Source organism: Onychomys torridus, chromosome 14 (genome assembly GCF_903995425.1).
Source record: "Onychomys torridus chromosome 14, mOncTor1.1, whole genome shotgun sequence".
In the NCBI taxonomy this organism is placed as follows: domain Eukaryota; kingdom Metazoa; phylum Chordata; class Mammalia; order Rodentia; family Cricetidae; genus Onychomys; species Onychomys torridus.
This window is the reverse complement of record NC_050456.1, coordinates 13,731,641-13,751,494: the sequence shown is the minus strand read 5'-3', so window position 1 is coordinate 13,751,494 and position 19,854 is coordinate 13,731,641. Positions and strand designations below refer to the sequence as shown.

The window sequence follows — 19,854 nt, the reverse complement described above, 5'->3', positions numbered from 1 at the left end:
TTACATTGAACTTTGAACTCAAGTGTCCTGAATATTGTTATTTCTTATTCCTGCTTCAATATTTTTAAAGACATATTTATTTGTATTGTGCTATTTGCTTGAGCTTATGTGCATTATATGCATGCCAGGAGCCAATGGAGGCTAGAAGAGAACATCAGACCTGGAACTGGTGTTACAGACAGCCACCCTGTGAACACTAGGAACTGAACCTGGATCCTCTATAAGAACTGTAAGTGCTCTTAACCACTGAAACATCTCTTTAGCCCCCTTCACCAATATTTTAATGTAAGTTAGAAGTTTATATAGTCTTGAAAAATAAATAGCCAAATAGCTGAACAAAATAACTGATTTCCCCTTTGGAATGAGAAATTACAAATAAGTATGTTGTTAGATAAGATGGATATTCCATGGTAAGAACAAAAGAGAAGGAATAAATACACACTGCTTTTGAATCCCCTGATATGTGTAATGATATGGATTTAATACATACCCATCTTACCTTCGTCCACAGTTGTTATGGCTTCCTCTGTGATCTGGCTGCCTGATCCCACCGATGTTTGTGCATAGAAATAAAACTTGTACCGAGTGCTGAAATTTAAATGTTTTAAAGTCCAGCGTGTCTTGTTGGCAGGAATTTTTAAGTCTACCAGAGGGCCTAGTTCATGTGTGCTGTTAACTGCCAATGAAAAGTGACATACAAGTGCAGTTACCGTTAGTTGTCAGAGGAATAATACTGTAAATCATTGTTTCAGGGGGGAAAAGTCATTTCCAGTTTACAAGCCTTTTACAATCCTTTTCATGCTGTGGCTAACATACTAATAACTATTCAAATTGAAAAATGAAACCTATAGTATAATATAATCAAGCGGAAATGTGTTTCCCTGTTGACTTAAAAACTAGGGGACTTTTACACTTGGGTTAAAATAGCAGTTCTTAGTCTGCCTTTGTTGATGGAGTTCTATACTGTTACTAACTCCAAACATTTCTCTTGGAATCTCTTGGCCAAGAAAGTTCCTCTTCATTTTCTGTTGCCAGATAATGTTCTCCTAACCTAACGATAGGCCCCTCCCTTCAGCCTTACGCTTAGCAATCTGTATTATTCTAAAGCGACCGTGACTTTCAATGGCATATACATTATTTTTCTATACAGGTATGTCTGAAGCTCTTTCTGGAACAATGCTTGAAGAAAATGAGCAGTTTGCATTTTACAGCAGGAGTGACTTACTTGGCTGATATCGTAAGGTGTACTCAGTCAGGACGCCATTTGGGTGGCTTGGCGGGTCCCATTCCAAAGTGAGAGAGTCCAGTGTAGGATTGACAATTTTCAAAGATGAGGGAGCACTGGGGACTTTTAATGAGAACCAAGAGTCAACATAATTTTCAAAAAACGTTCCAAAGTGAACACACGTGTCCTATTTACACAATTGGTCCGAGTTTGGGTTTTCAGGTTGGTTTTTGACTCAACTAAAAATACACGGACACAAATCTGTGGCAGGGATGATTTCTTTTCTTCTCCTATCTTTTTTTTTAAAACTACTTCTATTTAAATTCATTAAAATCATCTTCTCAAAATACATAATGACTGTCTTTATCAGGACTCAGATAATCTATTTTAAAGCAGACAGCGCTTAACTCAGTTTGTAAAGGTGAGCCAGTTGCTAAGGGAGACCATCCATGCAGGCCTTTGAGAGGAAGCAGCTGTGTTCTGGTCCATTAAAGACTATTTCCCCCAACAAACCAGGTGTCTCCACATAGTCCCAGCATCCTGCCTGGTGGGCTTTGGGCCCAGGCCAGGTTGCCCAAGTGCTGAGCTGTGTTTATCACAAGTGCTCACAGCTTCCTAGGGTTGGAAAATAAAAAATAAGAGCCCCATATGTCAGCTCACCCCCTATCCCAGCATGGAGAAGGCTCAAGGGCTTCCCGTCTCCTGGGCAGAGACTGGCAAATTACCAACGGAAACAAGCCTAGTCTTCCACTCCCATCTTTAAGAGGCTCAGGGCTAATTTCCACTAGGATGTTGCCATATTCCCTAGAAACCCTTTAATGACTCCACTATCCCTCCTTCACTCCAGCTGGAAACTGGAGAGTCAATTTGGAGTTCTTGTTTTTACCATCTCCTGGGATGCTAAATCTTGGCAACTCTCTGTTTGCTCAATCATATCCATTCCTTCATCCTCTCTGCTTCTCTCCTCTTCCCAGGCTTTTCCTGGGCCCATCATGCCTGCCACAGGCTTCTAAGCTTCAACCTAATTGGTTCTTAACTTTTGGAGGCCATAGGTCTCTTCTCTCTAGAAAAATAATGTTGACAGGCTGCACTGTGTTGTTTCAGGAGGTTCATGGTATTTCTCAAATGTCTCAGCAGACCCTGAAGGAATGGACTACCACAGTCTGCAGGCTAAGAGCTTCTGGCCCGCACATTAGCATCCATGGCATCCAAGATCATGCATGATGTGGGTCCTCTCCCATTGCCATATCACTTTCCTCACCCTGGCTGTACATCTTGTGCTTGGTAAAAGCTGCTTTTTAATACCTTTGTAACTTCAGACAAACCTATTCTTCCCCTCCCCTTTAGTCTTTAATCCCATTTGTCTTTCCTATGACCTCTTGAGCCATCCAAAGGACCAACAAGGGGCCTCACTGATGAGAGGTTACAGTGCCAACTGACTTTCCACCTCAGCAACTTGAGTTCTGGGGCTGCAGGCACCGCCCCACTGGTGCAAGGCTTCTACCCTTCTAACTCAGCACAACTTTATAAGAAATCAGGAAAGCATGTGAGTCAGCTCCAACTCACAGAAGTATATCCCTTTGTGGGTATTTTCTTACATCTTCCTTTCAGCACTCACACTTTCCAGAGGGGGCTACTGAAGCTTCGAGAAGTTACAGAATGTGACTCGGCTGAGAAAGCTGATGACTCAAAACACATTACCGAGGTTTCAGATAGCCTAAGTGAGGAGAATTTAAGGGAAAGAAGAAGGCATCTGGGGACAGCTTTCTGGATTCTGAAGCTATGGGTATGGTCACTACTTGTATGTGGGTGACATTTTGCCAGCTTTATGTGTGCTGTGATTATTTATAATCATCCATGTAGCTTCCAGAGTATTCTCTCAGTGGTGAGCCTTATGTAGTACAAAACCTTTCAGGATATGCCCCATGCTCCTTGATCTGAGAGACACGCCCAGTGCTTACCTCCCTCTGGAGTATGGAAGGCTCTGTCGGTGCTGGCTGGGCCCTCCCCTTTCCCGTTGACCACTCGGACATTGAGAGTATAGTGACTGTATGGTTGCAGCCCTGGCAGCATGCCATGCGTCTTGCTGCCCTGGAAGGTGAGGATCTTCTTCTCTATATGGCGTCTGTTTCTTTTGGATGAGCTCTGAGCCTTCCAGTAGTAAATCTAACATGGAAAGAACGGAAGTCAGGGACTCACAGAAAGCCAATATGATTCCCCATGCTTACAAAACTGAAGCCCTGGGGCTGGCAAGGTGGCCCAGCCAGTAAAGGTCCCTGCTATATGAAAGCCTGTCAACTTGAGTTAAATCCCTGGGACCCACCTAAAGGTAGGAGGAGATAACCAACTCTACCAAGTTGTCCTCTGACCTCCACTCATGCCCTCCTCACTCATCCTATGTGCTTGGAGGAGTGCATGTGTACATGCATATACATGTTTTTTTGTTTTTGTTTTTGTTTTTGTTTTTGTTTTTGTTTTAAAGCAGATCTGCTGTTTTCTCAGAAAAATATCTTGGCTCATTTTACATGAGTATTAGTAAAACTGACAGATACTGATTCTTATCTGTCAAGAGGGACAGAAGCCCACAGATAATGAGGAAACACAAGGTGAAGCTCTGCTTTATTATTTTGTTGGAGGAATATAAAGGAAACAGAATGGGACTCACTTGCCTTTTTCAAAAATGAGAAAAATGACCATAATGAAAGTTTAAGTATTTTAGCTGTATAAATTTTACTGTCCATTGTTCAGTTATACACATTTAGCACGTCACTTAATTTCATCCTCACCCTAGTGAGGCTTTTATTTATTTATTTATTGTGTGTGTGTGTGTGTGTGTGTGTGTGTGTGTGTGTGTGTGTGTGGTACTGTTGAGCTTATGGGTTCCTGACAGATTCTTCCAAAGCCACAATGACCCTATACTGCAAGTCTTGGGTTAGTCCATTAGGCCACACTCTACCATCTAATAAAAGTACTTTTGAATTGCAGGCATGGGTTTTGGAAAGATAAACGAAGTGTTGCCTGACCTTGATCAAAAGGCAAGAACTCCTGCAAGAAAATGTATTTTCTTGAAGGCTTCTTAAGAATTTAAAGGCATATTATCAAGGTAAGCCAACATATGTCAAAACTGGTAAATATTAGAAAAATAAAAGAATATAGTGCAGTACAAAAAATATCCTCTAGGGGCCAGTGTCAAATCAAAGTAAGGATAGAAATGTATGTATAGTTTTTTGGCTGTATATGAAAAAAATCTCTAGGAATCAGTCTTTCTGTGTTTTTGAAAATAAAGATAATTAATGTTCATAAGGATGACTCAGTTATGGACTACAGAGTCTTAAAGTATAATTTGTCCAGTTGTACAGACAGCATTAATAAATTTGTCCTCTGACCTCCAAGAACCAGGTCAGAGTACAGATGTATTACTGCTGACTATGTAACTGCAAAACTAGGTGCAAATTGTTCTAGTCTAATTCTTTAAAAATTAATCTGCCTTATTTCACATGGACTATTCAGTTGGTAGAATGTTCCAGAAAAGGTGGGAAACCTGTGAAAGGTAGGTAGATAAAACATCATTTTCTCACCCTGGACACATGAGATTTCTTGTCAACTGTAGCTGGGTTCTTTTGGTATGGCTGGAGTCAGTGAGCAAAGAAACTCATGAATTCACAAGTTCATGAACAGATGAGCCACATAATTTCAACCTGAAGTGGTATACACGACAAGTGGCCCTCCATATAGCCCTGCTACTAAGTAAAGAACATGAAGTATCTCCCTTCACCTACCCGGTAGCCTTGTAAGTGTCCCCGGACACTCTTCAGAGGTACTGGGTCCCAGTGTACCTCTGCCAAAGTACTGTTTACCACATTGACACGCACATTCCCAGGAGCCACCATCGGAACTAGGAACAAGACAAGAAGTGGTGGTGATGGTAGTACAAACAGCTGTTATTTTTTATTTCATGCGAAAATGTCACAATATTCAATAACTTTGGCTTGAAACACACTCCACACTATACTATAGAGTTCTGTACTATGGGTTGGTGATGATTAAACATAGATATTTTTATTAATTCATTCATCAGTCGCCATGAGAGCAACTTTTTCTTTAACATTGTAAACTTCTATCCCACCCCTACCCAGAGGTTCTGGGTTTGGAATCCAGAGCCTTACACACATTAGCAAAATGCTCTACCAGCACGCCATTTCCCTGGCACTGAATCACTACTTATCACAGAGTATGCAATACAAATGCAGAGAAATAAGCAAAATGGCTACTATTTCTCTTCCCTTGCTAGTCTAGGATCCTCTGGAATAGCCTCAGTGTGCACCCTTGGAAGGTCTGTCCATCTGGGCAAGGGTAGAATTGAAAGAGCAGAGAACACTTACGGTCTTCTCCAGAATGCCCCATGACTGCAGCTGGTTCTGGAGCAAACCCCACATCATTCAGGGCTTGAACTTTTATCAGGTAAGGGACAAAGGTTGGTGTGCCAGAGACAATGTATTTGGATACATTGGCTACAACCACAGACGTCCACTCATCATCACCATCTTTCTGGCGCCAGCTCACTTTGTACTGGAGGCCAGGCCCATTCGATTGAAACCCATTCAAGGGCTAGGGGAAAAGTCAGATAGGATGACTGTACAACCTTTTATAGGAATAGCAAATCCAATTCCTAGACCAAAGAAAATGAATGCTAAAACACTAAATGCAAGCTATTAAATACCCACTTCTCCAGGGATCTCTTTTCTTTTTTCATCTGTAATGAAATCCAAAGTTTGTTTGGAACTAAACTTTCAAAGGTTGTAAATGGTAATTCCAAAGCAGTAAATAACACACATAAAGCTTCCAAAGACTGGCTCCAGAGGTAAGTGTGGGTGACTCTTACAACACTTTAGTCATCTAGACTGACTTTATGTATTCCTGTTTGTGGTGTCATTGCACATCATTGTTCACTTGGAGATGGAAACTTATGGACTGTTTCTCTATTAAAAGTTTGGGTCTGTCTGTTTGATCATATATGCATCCAAGGTAAGTTTTGACACTATACAAATAAATATTTTTATTCTAATTGTTCATTTTTCAGGTCTAGAACACACAGATAAGGTAAATAAGAATGATTATAATAATAATTTGACTACTAGAAATAGCTTGATGCATGACTCCCAAATGGTCTCTCTCATGATAGCAATAGCTAGCTAGCATGTGTTGAGCACACTTTTGTGTGAGGCATTATGCTGAGTGCTTCACATACATCAGTTCCTTCAGTCTTACGCAGCTGTATTATTATTCTCACCATACAGACGACTGATAGATACTTGGTAATTGGCTATAATTACCAAAGCTGGGATTTTCAACTGTCCATTTTGGCCCCAGAAAGAGAACTCTATACACCACCACCTCTAAATAAAGATAAATATTTCCTCCACAATAGCTGAAAAGGAATATAAAGTCAGATATTATTCTAAAACAACTTTTTCTGCTCAGTCTATAAAAGATTGAGGCAAACGCAGGCTTTGTGGCTCACCTTCCATGTAATCACCAAGTTGTCCGGTTCTGTGCCTATTCCTTCCACAGACGTGGGGTTTTGATCTGGTTCTAGAAATGAACCCATCACACATGAGTAAGCTTTGGCTCTCTGGAACGAGGGAAAACCCCTTCTGTTTTATGTCAGGTCCCTGTGTTCCAGCCTTACCTGCGGCTTTCGTCAGGTATTGCTCCGATGCCTCGCTGGGCACACTCCTCCCGATGCTGTTCTCCGCCATGACTCGGAAGGAGTAGTTCACATACGGAGACAGCGTCAGCTGCGCTGTGGTCTGTGTTCCAGAAACTTCAGCCTGGTGGTGCCATATCCCTGCCTCATGCATTGCATCTTCATATTCAATGATGAATTCTGGCCATAGCACCACATACCACAAACCCAAGACAGTGAATTCAGTCATCTTAAGGACAGGTTGCCAGAGATAATTTGTGGCAAGCAAGAGTAGCCAGACACAAGTCATTTTTTTTTTTCAAGAAAAATCCTGTCAGGATACTGTAAGTTCAATACTTAAGGACATTCAATATTTGGCATTTCCCCTCTATCATGGGGAGCTCAGCTTAGTTATAACTGTTTAGACCTGATCCATGTATTCTAGTGGGAGATTTAAATTATATGAAAAGGTGCTCAGTTACTGTCCTAGGAAGGGGTAGCTACAGGAAACACAGCTGTTTCTCACTAGGAAGACAGACAACAACCAAATGTTTAATATTTTGTGTGACACACTCTCAGACCTCCTGGGACGTATAAGTTGGTACACTTCTATCCAGGACGATTGAGAATATCTAACAACTTTAAACATACACAGTCTTTGAGCAACTGATGTTGAACAAATGTTCTCACCCATGTGGTGTAAAGACACATACAAAAGAATTCATATTGCTGCACGATTTGTAGTTCAAGCAACCTAGTTACAAACAAGCTAAATGCTTGCCAGTGGGGCATATGTAGCCAAATATGTCTATACATACACTGTGGAATGCTCTGCACCTGGTATAAGTGAGGATGCTCTGGATGGACAGAAATGGGATATTTCTAAGTGTCCTGTTTCATGGAACTTAGCAGGGTCTAGAATAGTACATGCTAGGTGATATACCTGTCTGACATCAAAAAGACCTGTTAGATAATATACACTTGGAGGTACATGGATTTCCTGTCAGAAGGTGCATACTCATTAAGTGTGGTGTGGCCTGAGGAGCTTGCAGATGTGAGTGGGAGGAAGGAGCACTTTCCAGGTGGTATAGTCCATACTGCTAGAATGTTGTGCGTGCCATGTTTTACCTTTGCGAAAAATTCATTCTTTACTTATATCACACCCTGCATGAAATTGGCTTTAGGGACTTCACATTTTCTACCTAATGTTGCTATGTCTTATTGTGGTAATGTCATGCCTCTGCAAAGCATTTCTGTATGTATCTATGTGCTGTGGTTTCTTCCACAACTCAAAACGTACTTGGGAGGCATTCCCTGCCCCACAGAAATATTAGCCATCCTGGGGCTATAAGAAGTCTTGGGTGGGTGGGAAGAACATGTCCAGTCCACTGACTGCAAAGCTAAGTGTGGCTAGGAAATGGAAAGATGCTACTAAAGTGAACACCACTGTGGCTAACACAGCACTTATCTACTGAGGCTCAGGGCAACAGAAACCAAAGGAACAAGTGACAAGTCCCATGAGCTCCTTACCCTCCCACTGTGTGCTTGGGACTGGCTGTCTCCTGCACAGATGACCCAGCAGGAAGCTGCCACGGAGCTGCCTCTTTTCTAGTCTTCTTTTTCATCCTTTATGCCTCTTCTTCTTCTTCCTTCTTGCTACTTTCATTTCACTGTATTAAATTGTATTTATTCCCCTTCCAATTAGCTACTTTTTACTTTCAAACCTTCTCTTTATTGGGAAATACTTTTTCCAATCTCTCACTGTTTGTTCCTTTTACACTGTTTTTTCCATTTCTCCCTTTTTCCTTTCTTTTAACCCAGCTTTATTTTTCTCCTGTCCAATCTTCCTTCCTACACCCCATTCATTTGCCACTTCCACTTTTACCCTGAATAACTCTGAACTTCACAGAGCCATGTACATTGGTTTTGCTGTGTTTTCTCTTTGCAGTGGGTTTTAATCATTTGAAGTTATTTCCTGGACATTTTGATGTTGCCACTGAAGTAGTCTGTTTTCTCCTCTCTGAATGGTAGTGGCTGTTCAGTAACACAATTCCCCATGTGAAACTAAAAGAGATACTTTCAGTTAACAGATGCACCAATCACAACAGAGAATATCCCGCTCTGCGGGAAGGTGCAGTAAGTCAACATTGCTATGATTCTGGAATGATCTGGAAGGACAGACAGTTGGTCTTCCCAAAGACCACACTTGGAGGAAACAATGTATTTCAAGTTCATGACTGACTATATCTGCTCTCCTGGGTATCTCTTTAGCTGTACAACCAAGCCTTGGAGCCTATCATATTCTGATTTATTAAATGTCTTTGTATTCATATGCCTTGGTTGTAGTGGATAGCCATCCCAGCATTGGCCTGGAAGTTCCAACCCCAATTGAGGCTTCAGTAATGATCACACCCACAAGGCGGGGCAGAGGAGGGAGCAGAAGACCGAGGATCAGGAGGAGGTCGCTCTCTTGGTTCGGGGACGCTGGACGCTGGAGGTAAACCGAACAGAGTTCTCCAGAGAACAATGCCGGACTGCGCTATACCTTTGCCAGACCCTGCAACCTACCCCTTCATTTGTAAGTTACCCCACAAAATAAACCTCCCTTTTAACTACGTGGAGTGGCCTAAATAATTTCACCAATACTTGGTCTCTCATCTGATTTTATTCCCTCTGCCAATGTCATCAAAATGAGGTGCTGACACTGTTGAACATGTCATTTTGTAGCAAAGGGCAATGGGAAAAAACCACCCATGTTAGAAGTTGAGGATCTGTTGTGCATGAGCAGTTCTATTACAAACTGTAGGTCCATAAGAGAGTACCAAATTCAGTTCAGCTAAAAGGCTGTTTAGACTAGCCTTTCAGCACCCCCAAGAAGCAGTGGATTAAATGGCTGACTAAGAAGATGCATCTCTCTACTGTGTCTGCGCTGGGTAGTTTTATGTCAACTTGACACAAGCCAGAGTCATCAGAGAGGAGGGAGCCTCATTAAGATAACGCCTCTATGAGATCAGGCTGTAAGCAAGCCAGTAGGGCATTTTCTGAATCAGTCATTGATGGAGGAGGGCTCAGCCCACTGTGGGTGATGCCATCCCTGGGCTGGTGGTCCTGCGTTCTTTAAGAAAGCATACTGAGCAAGCCATGAGGAGCAAGCCAGCAAGCAGTACCCTTCCATTGCCTCTGTGTCAGCTCTGGCCTCCAGGTTCCTGCTTTGCTTGAGTTCCTATCCTGGCTTCCTCTAATGATGAATAGTGATGGGGAAGTGTAAGCCAAATACTTTCCTCCCCAAGTTGCTTTAGATCATGGTGTTTCATTGCAGCAATAAAAACCCCAACTAGGACAGTGGCAGACATGTAAGGTGATTCTTAATTATCATAAACTTTCAAATGATAGTGAGTTTGCTTAATTAACATTTTCAGGAATTAATTAGTTGTGCCAAAAGCTATGTCCAGGAACAGCCCCATGTCTGAGGAGCACCCTACTATGGTTCTAACAGCAGTGATGAAGAGAATGCCAGTAAATGCATTTGCAGGGAATTACAGCAGTATATTATAAAATTGTTAGAGATATTGCTTCAGAAATGGCCATTAAGTTTACCATCTAGAAAGCAAAAACATCACATACTTGTAATGGGGCTATTGTTATCATCGCCTGGGGTCCAGGTGAGCTGAACACTTTTGTCAAGTTGATTGGTCAATTCTAAATCAAAGGGAGGATTCGGGACATCTGTGGAGCAAACACACACACAAATGGTTAACTGTCTATAGAAGGCAGTTTCATTCTGCATCTGTGATGCTATGCACAGAGGGACACCTGAGAGACACATCACTCTTATTGGTCAGTGAGCATGCGATGGGAATGAAAGAGACACAACTGAGGTTGCTGAGAACACTGCACACCCATGCCAACCCATCAAGGAGTTCTGTTTACTTGCTTTTCAAGACACACAAAATCACTGTTTGCCAAATCCACTGAGGCAGAGCAAGGGTCCTCGGTACGCTCAGTGTGTGTCCTCGTGAGCAGAAAAGAGCACCAGCAGAACACAAGGAAAGCAGAAGAGTCAAGGCTGAGAGACAAATGCAGGTGAGTGACATGCACTGTTCAGAGGATTGTCAGTGTCCCAAGGCTCGAGGAAAACACAATCTGGAAGCTCCTGAGGACAGTTTTTAAGGGTAGGGAGCTCTCTGAATGCACAGGCTCGCTTCCTCTCAGGCAACTGTTGGAACCAAGGTCACCGAGAAGCATGGCTGCCTGCTAGAATGATGCTCTTCAGAGTTAACTCTCTTCTTGAGGCTTTGTTTTTTTAAACTGGCTTCTAGGAGACCAGAGGACATATAAATATATGGGCTTTTTTCCCCCTCATCAGTAAGACAGTGTTAAATGTTCACAGAGGGCAGGTTTTACAATGACTGATTAGCTCTTCTATGTGAAATCAGGCTAAGATTATGCCACAAAACTATATTTTGTGTTTGTGTGTTGAATAAAGATGAGTTTTCTAAACAAAAATTTTCTAGAAATAATTTCTGATTTTTTTCCAGACTCAAAAAAAATAAATAACAAAACATTGTTAGGTCCCTTCTTTTGTTCATTCCCTAGTGACTTTTCTTTTAACACAAAATGAGTAGATTTTCTCAGACATGAAAGTCAAATGTTCTAAACACCCTTGTTTTCCCTGGGAATATGTTGCTCAGAAATGGAATCTCAAAACAAAATAGTATTTTCTTATGATTATTATTATCATTGGTGTGTTATATTTGTTTATGTGTGTATTTGTGTGGGTATGCACACACTCATGTTTGAGCACATAAAATACAGAAGATAATGTCTGCTAGGTGGCTGGCTAGTGATCTCCCAGGAACTGCCTGTCTCTGTCCCCTGACACTACAGTTACAAGCACGTTTGGTTTCTGTATGGCTATTGGGGATTTGGACTTAGGTCCTCCTGCTTTCACAGAAAGTACTTTTATCCACTAAGTCATCTCCCCAGTTCCCAAACAAATCTTAGAAAGAGTCTAAGAAATGGCTTGTTCATTCTGTAAAATATGGATGATAGGTTTGGATAAACGAATATGCTTCCATACAAGGAAACTATCAAAGAGGGATTTTATACGACAGAATAATTTTATAATAGCAAATAAAATTTTTAGAAACAACTGGAAATACAATGAGCAAAGTCGTCCAACCTTATACTGACTACACTATAGGTTTGAGGAAATAACTGACTACAGCAGACGAAGCCCATGATAACTGACAGTCATTTTCCATGAAGAAATGCAGTGATGGGACAGAGAAGAGAAAGCGACGTCGGCAAGTGTGAAGTTACTTAATAGAAGACAGGAAAAGACGACTCATTAGTTACCGTAAATGGGGGCTGGAGTTGGAGTAGGAGCTAGAAAGGACATTAATAGAAAGGATTTTAATCAAAATTAGCGATGGAGACATAGAAGAAGACAGAAGCAACACAATATCATTTTTTTTTTAAGCTCTCTACTTAGCTGTGAGCTGTGGCAGTGACAACTCAGGAATACAAAACCCCTCTGACTCTATATTAGGTTACTTCCCTTAATTTTCTTATGTCACTTATATGAACATCATTTTGTCACAGTCTGTATGTCTACACAGAGCATATTTATATGGCAATTGTATCCTGAAAGGCATCTCTGGAAGGAGAAAAACACCACCCTTATAGCTAGCAAACTATAACAAACACGTATTCAGCCTCTACAATTTTCTTCCCCTCCTAGCATGGAGAGCCTGGCTGGGCTGTATTCATTCTCGCTCTTACCGACAACCCGGAGCCCAGCGCTGGCGGAAACGCTGTCCAGCGTCGTGTTGGCTGCACACGTATAGGTCCCTCCATCATCATCACTTACATCAGTTACCACCAGATGATCCTTGTCAACGGAGAATCTGTAAACAGAACACACGGAGAGCAGGGTAGATGACATAAAGACACAGCTAACTGACGCCTGCCTTCCCAGCAGGCAAGCGTCCCTGTGAACTTGATAAGAGAGAAAGGTAAACACGTCAGCAATTAGAGTAAGCCCCCACATATCATTTGAGTAATTAATAAGCCTGGAAACCATTTGGGCTAGGAGGGATATTAACTTTAACAAGCTTCCTGTCAGGCTTCTGGAGTCTTAGGAGATTCTGCAGCAACCCTCCTGAGGTGGGGACAAAAATCATATGGTATGCCATGACTATGCACAATTACTATATGCCGATTATTTTTCTTAATTGATCAAAGTCACTGCTTGCATCCTGAGGTGAGATGTGTGGCTCCAGATGTACCCCCACTAGAGTGCTTTAGTTAGGCTTCTGCAGCTATTTTGTTCCGCTCAATTTCCATCAGAGTGCAGTTTTGTTTTCTTTAAAGTTACTATTTGCTGCAGAAATTTTGTGCTGTTACTGTTTTTCCTCATATGTATAAAGGGCCACTGCAGAAACTAAATGAAAGTACTGAGATCTTTCTTGTCGCTAGATCGGGAATCTCCACTAAGAGGATGTAGAAGTTACTTGCATCATGCATGCAGGACTTGCATATGGTCCTAAGGAGGCTACATAAATTGTCATCTGTCTTCTAAGTAACTTACAGTCTGCCCTCCGCTGGTCTAACTGGTGGTCATTTCTTCACGTTCTCTTTTCTTTACTACCTCAGATTTCACATAGAAAATTGCCTACATGGAAAATTGTACTTTGGGCACATGGAGAGAAAGGCCAGAATGTTATTGTGGGGTCATTAGCAAGCAGTTGGGCACCATTTAGTCATCCCAGGTTTAGGTCAGCTGCAAGCAAACCACAGAAACCATCTCCATCAGAATACAGCATTCCTAACAGTGAGTACCACTTGTGTCCACTCGAATGGCTAAAATCACGCACACAGCTGTTTTTACTAGGTCAAACTGAGGGCCCCAGGTAGAAAACCCCATGATCTTCCTTCTATTCCAAGCTATAGGACTGAATGTGCCCTGTTAAATGGTTTACTCGATTTTGATTTTATTTTCCTTCTGCAGGTGTTAGGTTAAAATTAAAAAAAAAAAAATCAATTCAGTATCCAAATTCAAAACTCATACTCTTTAAAACACTGGCAGAGTCAGGTGTGTTCCTGATTATGGAGATCGGAAATCTGCTTATTTGTAGTGTGCAGATGAAAACATCTGCTGAGACTTCACCATTCAAATTATACAACTATGGATGCTGTCCAAAATCTGGAGGGCTTTTTCCGTCCCGAATTTCACGGGAGATCAACACACAAAGACCGACATTCTCAGGCTCTTGTTTCAAACACTCAATACCCTTTTAGTTCTAAGCATTTTGCAGTAAGAAGAAAATGCTTATCTCATAATTTTTCAGACAGCTGACTTCAGACACTGAAAACATGGTATCAGTATCCCTTTGTCACAAGAACAGTCTACAAGAGAGAAAGAAGAGGGAAGAAAACATCTTGAAATACCTTTCGTCATTGGGCAGTTCTCCATTGTCCTTCAACCACATGATGGTGGGGATTAAGGTATCGTCGTGTTTCACTTTGCATTCAAAGGACACTTTGCTCCCCCTCTGCACGACTGCATATTCGGGTTGTTTAATGATCCTGGTTGGATCTAAAATTCAAAGTTATTGTTACCCATTGTGGCCAAGCTGGAGAATTTGCTCTACATCATATAATACTTGAAAAACACTCATCAACTCTGCCTTACCTTTGATTTCCAAGTGAACCTCGTTCTTTGCCATCCCTAATTTATTTCTCGCGACACACGTATATGTCCCTGCACTGTCCTTTTGGGCCACGGGAATTTCTAATGTTCCGTTATCATGTAAAACATAAATGTCTTCATGAAGAGCTCTTCCTTTGGTTCCTTTAAACCTTCATTACAAAAGTTAGAGTGAGAATAAATACAACAGAGTGTGGTCTGCAGCAAGTGTCAAGGTCAAAGGCGTTTGGAATGACTACAGAGACTAGATTTCTGCTTATTTGTACAGTGGGGATGAAAACACATGCTGAGATTTCACGTTTCAAGTTATAAAGCCAAAAACATTGTTCAAAACCTGAAGGGTATTCCACAAGCACACTTCTTCTGACATGTCAGGGGAAAGTGAAAAGAAAGCACATAAAACAGGAGAACACAAAAGTAAGTCAAGTTTGCAGAAGTAGAACAACAAAGTATAATGGGTTGTAATTTTTATGAGATACATAATTGGATAAAGACATTGCCTATTTTTGCCTTAAATAGATGATAAAATAGGCAAAAGTGAGATGATCTTTTTATTATATTTTTCTCCCATTGGTAAGCTTAAATTGTAAAGACATTTTGATTTCAAGACTGGGGATTAAACTCTGAAAGTATGACTAGCAATGGAAAGAAAGTATGTATGAGATGTGGGAGAAGCAGAGACAGATGATAAGGGCCAAAGTCAATCTGACTTGTTAATCTCACCGCCTTCACTAGGCAGTCTGTGTGTTCCCGCTTCTCTTCTCTGGAGTTCAGGTTAGGTCTGGAGAGACTTGTCTTCCATCCTAACCCTGCTGTCACTCTCATCTCAGCCGCTGCTGATCAATACAGACCTGTTCTAATGCTTCTTCAAACATTCTCAGCAGCTGCCCATGTCCTGTCTAGCTCTTCTAAACAAGTAAACCAGCCGCAATGGAAGGACTCCTACCAGGACCAGTATGTGAATGTAGATGGTCAGAGAAGAACACACAGGAGCTCTGCTGGGCTAATGAAGCCCAAAGCCACAAGTCCTCTCTGTGCCCACACAACCCCTCCTCCAGTTCCATGACGTTTTTAGATTTGTTGTTTCATGCAAATGAGCATTTTGCCCAGTTATATGAATGTGTACCACATGTATGCCTGGTGCCCAGGGAGGTCAGAAATGGGAATAGAATCCCCTGGGACTAGAGTTACAGGGAGATGGGAGCCACCCGGTGGGTGCTGAGAACTAAAACTAGGTCCTCTGTGAGAGCAACAAGTATTCTTAACTCTCCATCTATGCTATTTTATTATCAAGAACAGGTTTCTGAACCAGTCCTTCAGACACTATTCACAAAGTTCTAGGCATTGTGAAATACAGCAGCCTTAAACATTAAAAATCATTTCTATATAGTTTTGTAGTAAATAGAGCATTTTGGTAGTATACTAATTACATATGTGAAAGCATTTATTATACCCACAGAGTGGGTAGTTAATAAATATTTGAGAAAGAGTAAATGAATTTAGTAACTAGTAATGTGATGGATTGTGTATTGCATTTTTTCCTGATTGCTCTTTGACTAAAACCAGACATAGATAGAATTAAATACCAAAAAAAGAAATAGAGCTACTACTTACCACTCAATGGTAGGCAGAGGAGACCCAAAGAAGGCACAGTCTAACAAGGCAGGTCTGTTTGCGATGACCTGATACAGTATGTTCGCAGATGTGAGAATTCGAGGTGGTTCAGCTAAAACATTTTAGAAAGCTATAGTAAATACGAGACACATCTTAGGCTTACAGTGTATTTATCATACTTTGTTTTAAGGTCCTTAACATTTGTAATAAACTACAACCAACATGATTTTTCCCATATGTCCTGTATCTGTGGCACCAGTAGTTACTCAAGATAGAAGAAACACCTCCTACTTCATGCTCAGTATGTTACTCAGGTGTTAGTCATTTACTAATTAACTAATGTGCATTCCTTATGCTGTTTCATTATGGATTCACTTAATTGTATCTCTTATAACACTAGGTATCTTGTAGTGAAAGAATGCATTTATATAATCATTTTATCCATGGCAGTGTCTGGCAGGAAATCATGTCATTGCTGAATGACTGACCCATCATCACTCTAGTGGGTGGGAATGTTGGGGACACATGAAGAGGGCAGAGAAAAGCAGAGTAGGGAGTGTGGTTTCTGAAAAACAGAGGGGAATGAAAAGCCTTCTACAGCCAAGGAAGCAACAGAATGCAGAGAAAAAAACATAGACTAGGAGAAGATATTTGCTCATATATGCCTGATGTAAGAGTGATACACAAAATGTACAAGAAATTCAAATAACTCAATAGTCCCAGAAAACAAACTGTTTTTTTAAAAAAAAGAAAAAAACTGGACAAAGGATCCAAATACACATTTCTCAAAAGAAGACACACAAATGGCCAACAGAGATATGAAAAAAAGATCACTCTCACTAATTATCGAGAGGAACACAAACTTTGACCACAGGAATGTATCACTTGATACCTTCTAGAATGCTTGTCTTCAAAGAGACATATAAATGTTTTTTTCAGCCTTAAAAAAAGAGGAGGGGCTGAAGCTTGAGAGGTGATTCAGCAGTTAAGGGCACTTGCTGTTCTTTCAGAGGACCCAAGTTCAATTCCCAGCACCAATGCCAAGGGGCTCACATCTGTTGTAACTCTAGATCCAGGTGATCAGAAGCCCCTTTCTGTCATCTTCAGACTCCCACACACATATGGCAGGTATCCACACAGATACACAGACATAAACATAAATAAAAATTCTTTAAAAAAAGAAAAGGATCTCATATTTGTGATACTGATGAATCTGAAAGACATTGTATGAAACAAAACAAACCAGACTCAAATTAATACACACTGTATTGATCTTCCTGGAATATGAAACCTGAGAATGTTGAATTAATAGAAGTAAAGCATGAAAAGAAACCCAGAAGTCAACACTGCTTCCTCAGCATCCACCAATACCTCAACTGCTGAGCTTCTGGGAGACTTATGGCCATTGCTTCATACATGAAGAAAAAAAATGCCAGATATTAGTTGGATTCCTTTTGTTAGCTTTGTTTGGAAAAGGAACACACTATCTGAAAGAATTCAAGTACAATTTCTGCTACCACAAGAACAATTCTCATATAAAATTTAAAAATGTAATTTTTGGTAATTTTACCCAGTATGAGAGATACAGTGTTCACATAAACCAATCATTTCAGAATATGTTTGAATACATCATAGTTCCTTACAATTCTTTGAGCATATTTTTACACATGACACAATGCATATCTGTGACTTGGATAAGAACTAAGCCTTATGATTAACCGTTTAGTGTTTTATGTTGGAAATGTGATATTTTTGAACTTGTCAGTTTCTGTGGTGCTAAATGAGAATGGCTCCTTAGGCTCATCTGTTTGAATGCTTGGTCTGCAGGTGGTAGAACTGTTTGGGAAGGATGAGGGAGTGTGTCCTTGGTGGAGGGGGTGTGTCACTGGGGGCAGTCTTTGAGGTTTCAAAAACCCACACCATTCCAGTTATCTCTCTCTCTGCCTTGTAGTAGTTATCTCAGCACATAAGCTCCCAGGTACTGTTCTTGCACCATGCCTGCCTACCTGCTACCACAATCCCCACCATGATGGTCATGGACTTTATGGCCCTCTGAAACAGTGAGCCTCAAATTAAATAACTGCTCTCCTTTATAAGTTGCCTGGATCACGGTGCTTTGTCACTGTGATAGAACAGTGACTAAAAACTATCTAAGAATGGAAGAGTGGCATGCTCATTGCTCATGCAAACAAACATTATTTTCATTTCAAATGGTTTAACAGTCTACCCACCAGTGAACAGCATGTTCCTGCAGAAAGAATCTGCCATATGAAAACTGTATAAAGGAACTGGGAGCACAGACCAAAGTGGCCTTTAAGGCAAGATTGTGTCTTATCTATCCTTGTATAGTCTTTGTAGTTTGAAACACTATGCATTTCAGGTAGCAAAGACATAATGCATTTCTGATGAATGAGTAGAAAACAACAGCAATCATTAATTTAACTTTCCACATCTTTCATAAAGGGAGAGCTTACCGAGCACATTTACGAATGCATTTGCTAGTAAATACCCATATTCATTAGAGGCATTGCACTGATAAACCGCACTTGATCTTTCTTGAACATTGGAAAACATAATGGTATCACCATCTATTTTTCTGCTGGGGTCATCGGGAGCAACTGTTTGGATGTAAAAATAGAAAATGTAAGTTTCTTGCTGCTTAAAAGATATATATATATATATATATATATATATATATATATATATATTTAATGTAGGAATCTTGAGATCTGTATTACATGAATGGGAAGGAAATACAGGCTGATCTAGGTAAGCCTATCAGTAAAGGGAAAAGCATCCAAGCAGGGTTTAGTTATCAAACACATGCATGCAAATATGCACAGTGTTCATTCAGCCTTGATGGACTGATCTTTAACAGTGAAGACGGCTTGGAGAGATGCAGAAAATCAAGGCTGGGCAAGAATGGCAAATTCAGGAGAAAACGTCCTGTTTATAAAGAATCCAGCTATTTACAAGGAGGCAAGTTAATCATCCAAAGGAGGGAGTAACAGCTTATCAACAAATGCAGAAATGTGCTGGCTTGTTCAAACCTGCCCCCTTTGAGGACCTATTCTTGAAACAAATAGATGAATAAAGGCTTGCAAAGAGAACATGCTAGTCAGGAACATGGGGATATCCATTTTCCCGCTGTGAACACATCTGGGGCTGAAGGAGAAATCAGTTGTATAAAATTTCTCTTAAAGACCTTTTCCAGCTAAATCCCTCAAGTACTTAAAACATGTTAAGACCAGGACTGATCCTTGCTGAAATTGGATGAAACTGGCTGGGTAATACAGTATGTGAGAGGATTTAGTCCAAAGCAAGGCAGACAATGTGCAAGTGCTGTGCTGTGGCATGGAAATTTCTTATTCTGAATGCTAAACCCTAGACCATGTCCCCACATTATTTGAAGAGTACTTTGTTTTAGCATGCTGATCAAAATCAAGGTCAGTAACAGCACCCTTTCCCCTGACACTGCACATGGCAACCAGAAGGGGGCTTTGCATCCATTCAAAACACATTTCTTTTTCTACGGTGACCAGAAAAGGTTGTGTATCACTGTGTTGAGACTCCACTATCACTCTGAAATAAAAGTATCTGGCTTATTAATTCACTTTA

The 19,854-nt window shown here is 40.8% G+C and overlaps 1 protein-coding gene across 41 annotated transcripts in view; it reads right to left on the bottom strand.

Moving 5' to 3' along the window:
• Nucleotides 1–19,854, bottom strand: part of Nrcam (neuronal cell adhesion molecule) — a 273,738-nt gene that overhangs the window by 25,224 nt on the left and 228,660 nt on the right. For 16 of the 41 annotated variants that reach the window (XR_004946479.1, XM_036205414.1, XM_036205413.1 and 13 more), the window contains 14 exons: nucleotides 18,711–18,854; nucleotides 16,237–16,348; nucleotides 14,608–14,774; nucleotides 14,364–14,511; nucleotides 12,696–12,820; nucleotides 12,270–12,299; nucleotides 10,536–10,637; nucleotides 6,915–7,112; nucleotides 6,747–6,817; nucleotides 5,608–5,833; nucleotides 5,005–5,120; nucleotides 3,187–3,391; nucleotides 1,226–1,348; nucleotides 491–676 (listed from right to left, as the gene is read on the bottom strand). Coding sequence is in view for 40 of the 41 variants with exons in the window: in XM_036205414.1 (XP_036061307.1) it covers nucleotides 491–676; nucleotides 1,226–1,348; nucleotides 3,187–3,391; nucleotides 5,005–5,120; nucleotides 5,608–5,833; nucleotides 6,747–6,817; nucleotides 6,915–7,112; nucleotides 10,536–10,637; nucleotides 12,270–12,299; nucleotides 12,696–12,820; nucleotides 14,364–14,511; nucleotides 14,608–14,774; nucleotides 16,237–16,348; nucleotides 18,711–18,854 (1,953 nt within the window). In the remaining variant the exon portion in view is untranslated. The remainder of the gene's footprint in view (nucleotides 1–490; nucleotides 677–1,225; nucleotides 1,349–3,186; nucleotides 3,392–5,004; nucleotides 5,121–5,607; nucleotides 5,834–6,746; nucleotides 6,818–6,914; nucleotides 7,113–10,535; nucleotides 10,638–12,269; nucleotides 12,300–12,695; nucleotides 12,821–14,363; nucleotides 14,512–14,607; nucleotides 14,775–16,236; nucleotides 16,349–18,710; nucleotides 18,855–19,854) is intronic. The other 25 variants (XM_036205417.1, XM_036205420.1, XM_036205425.1 and 22 more) reach the window with 3 other exon arrangements.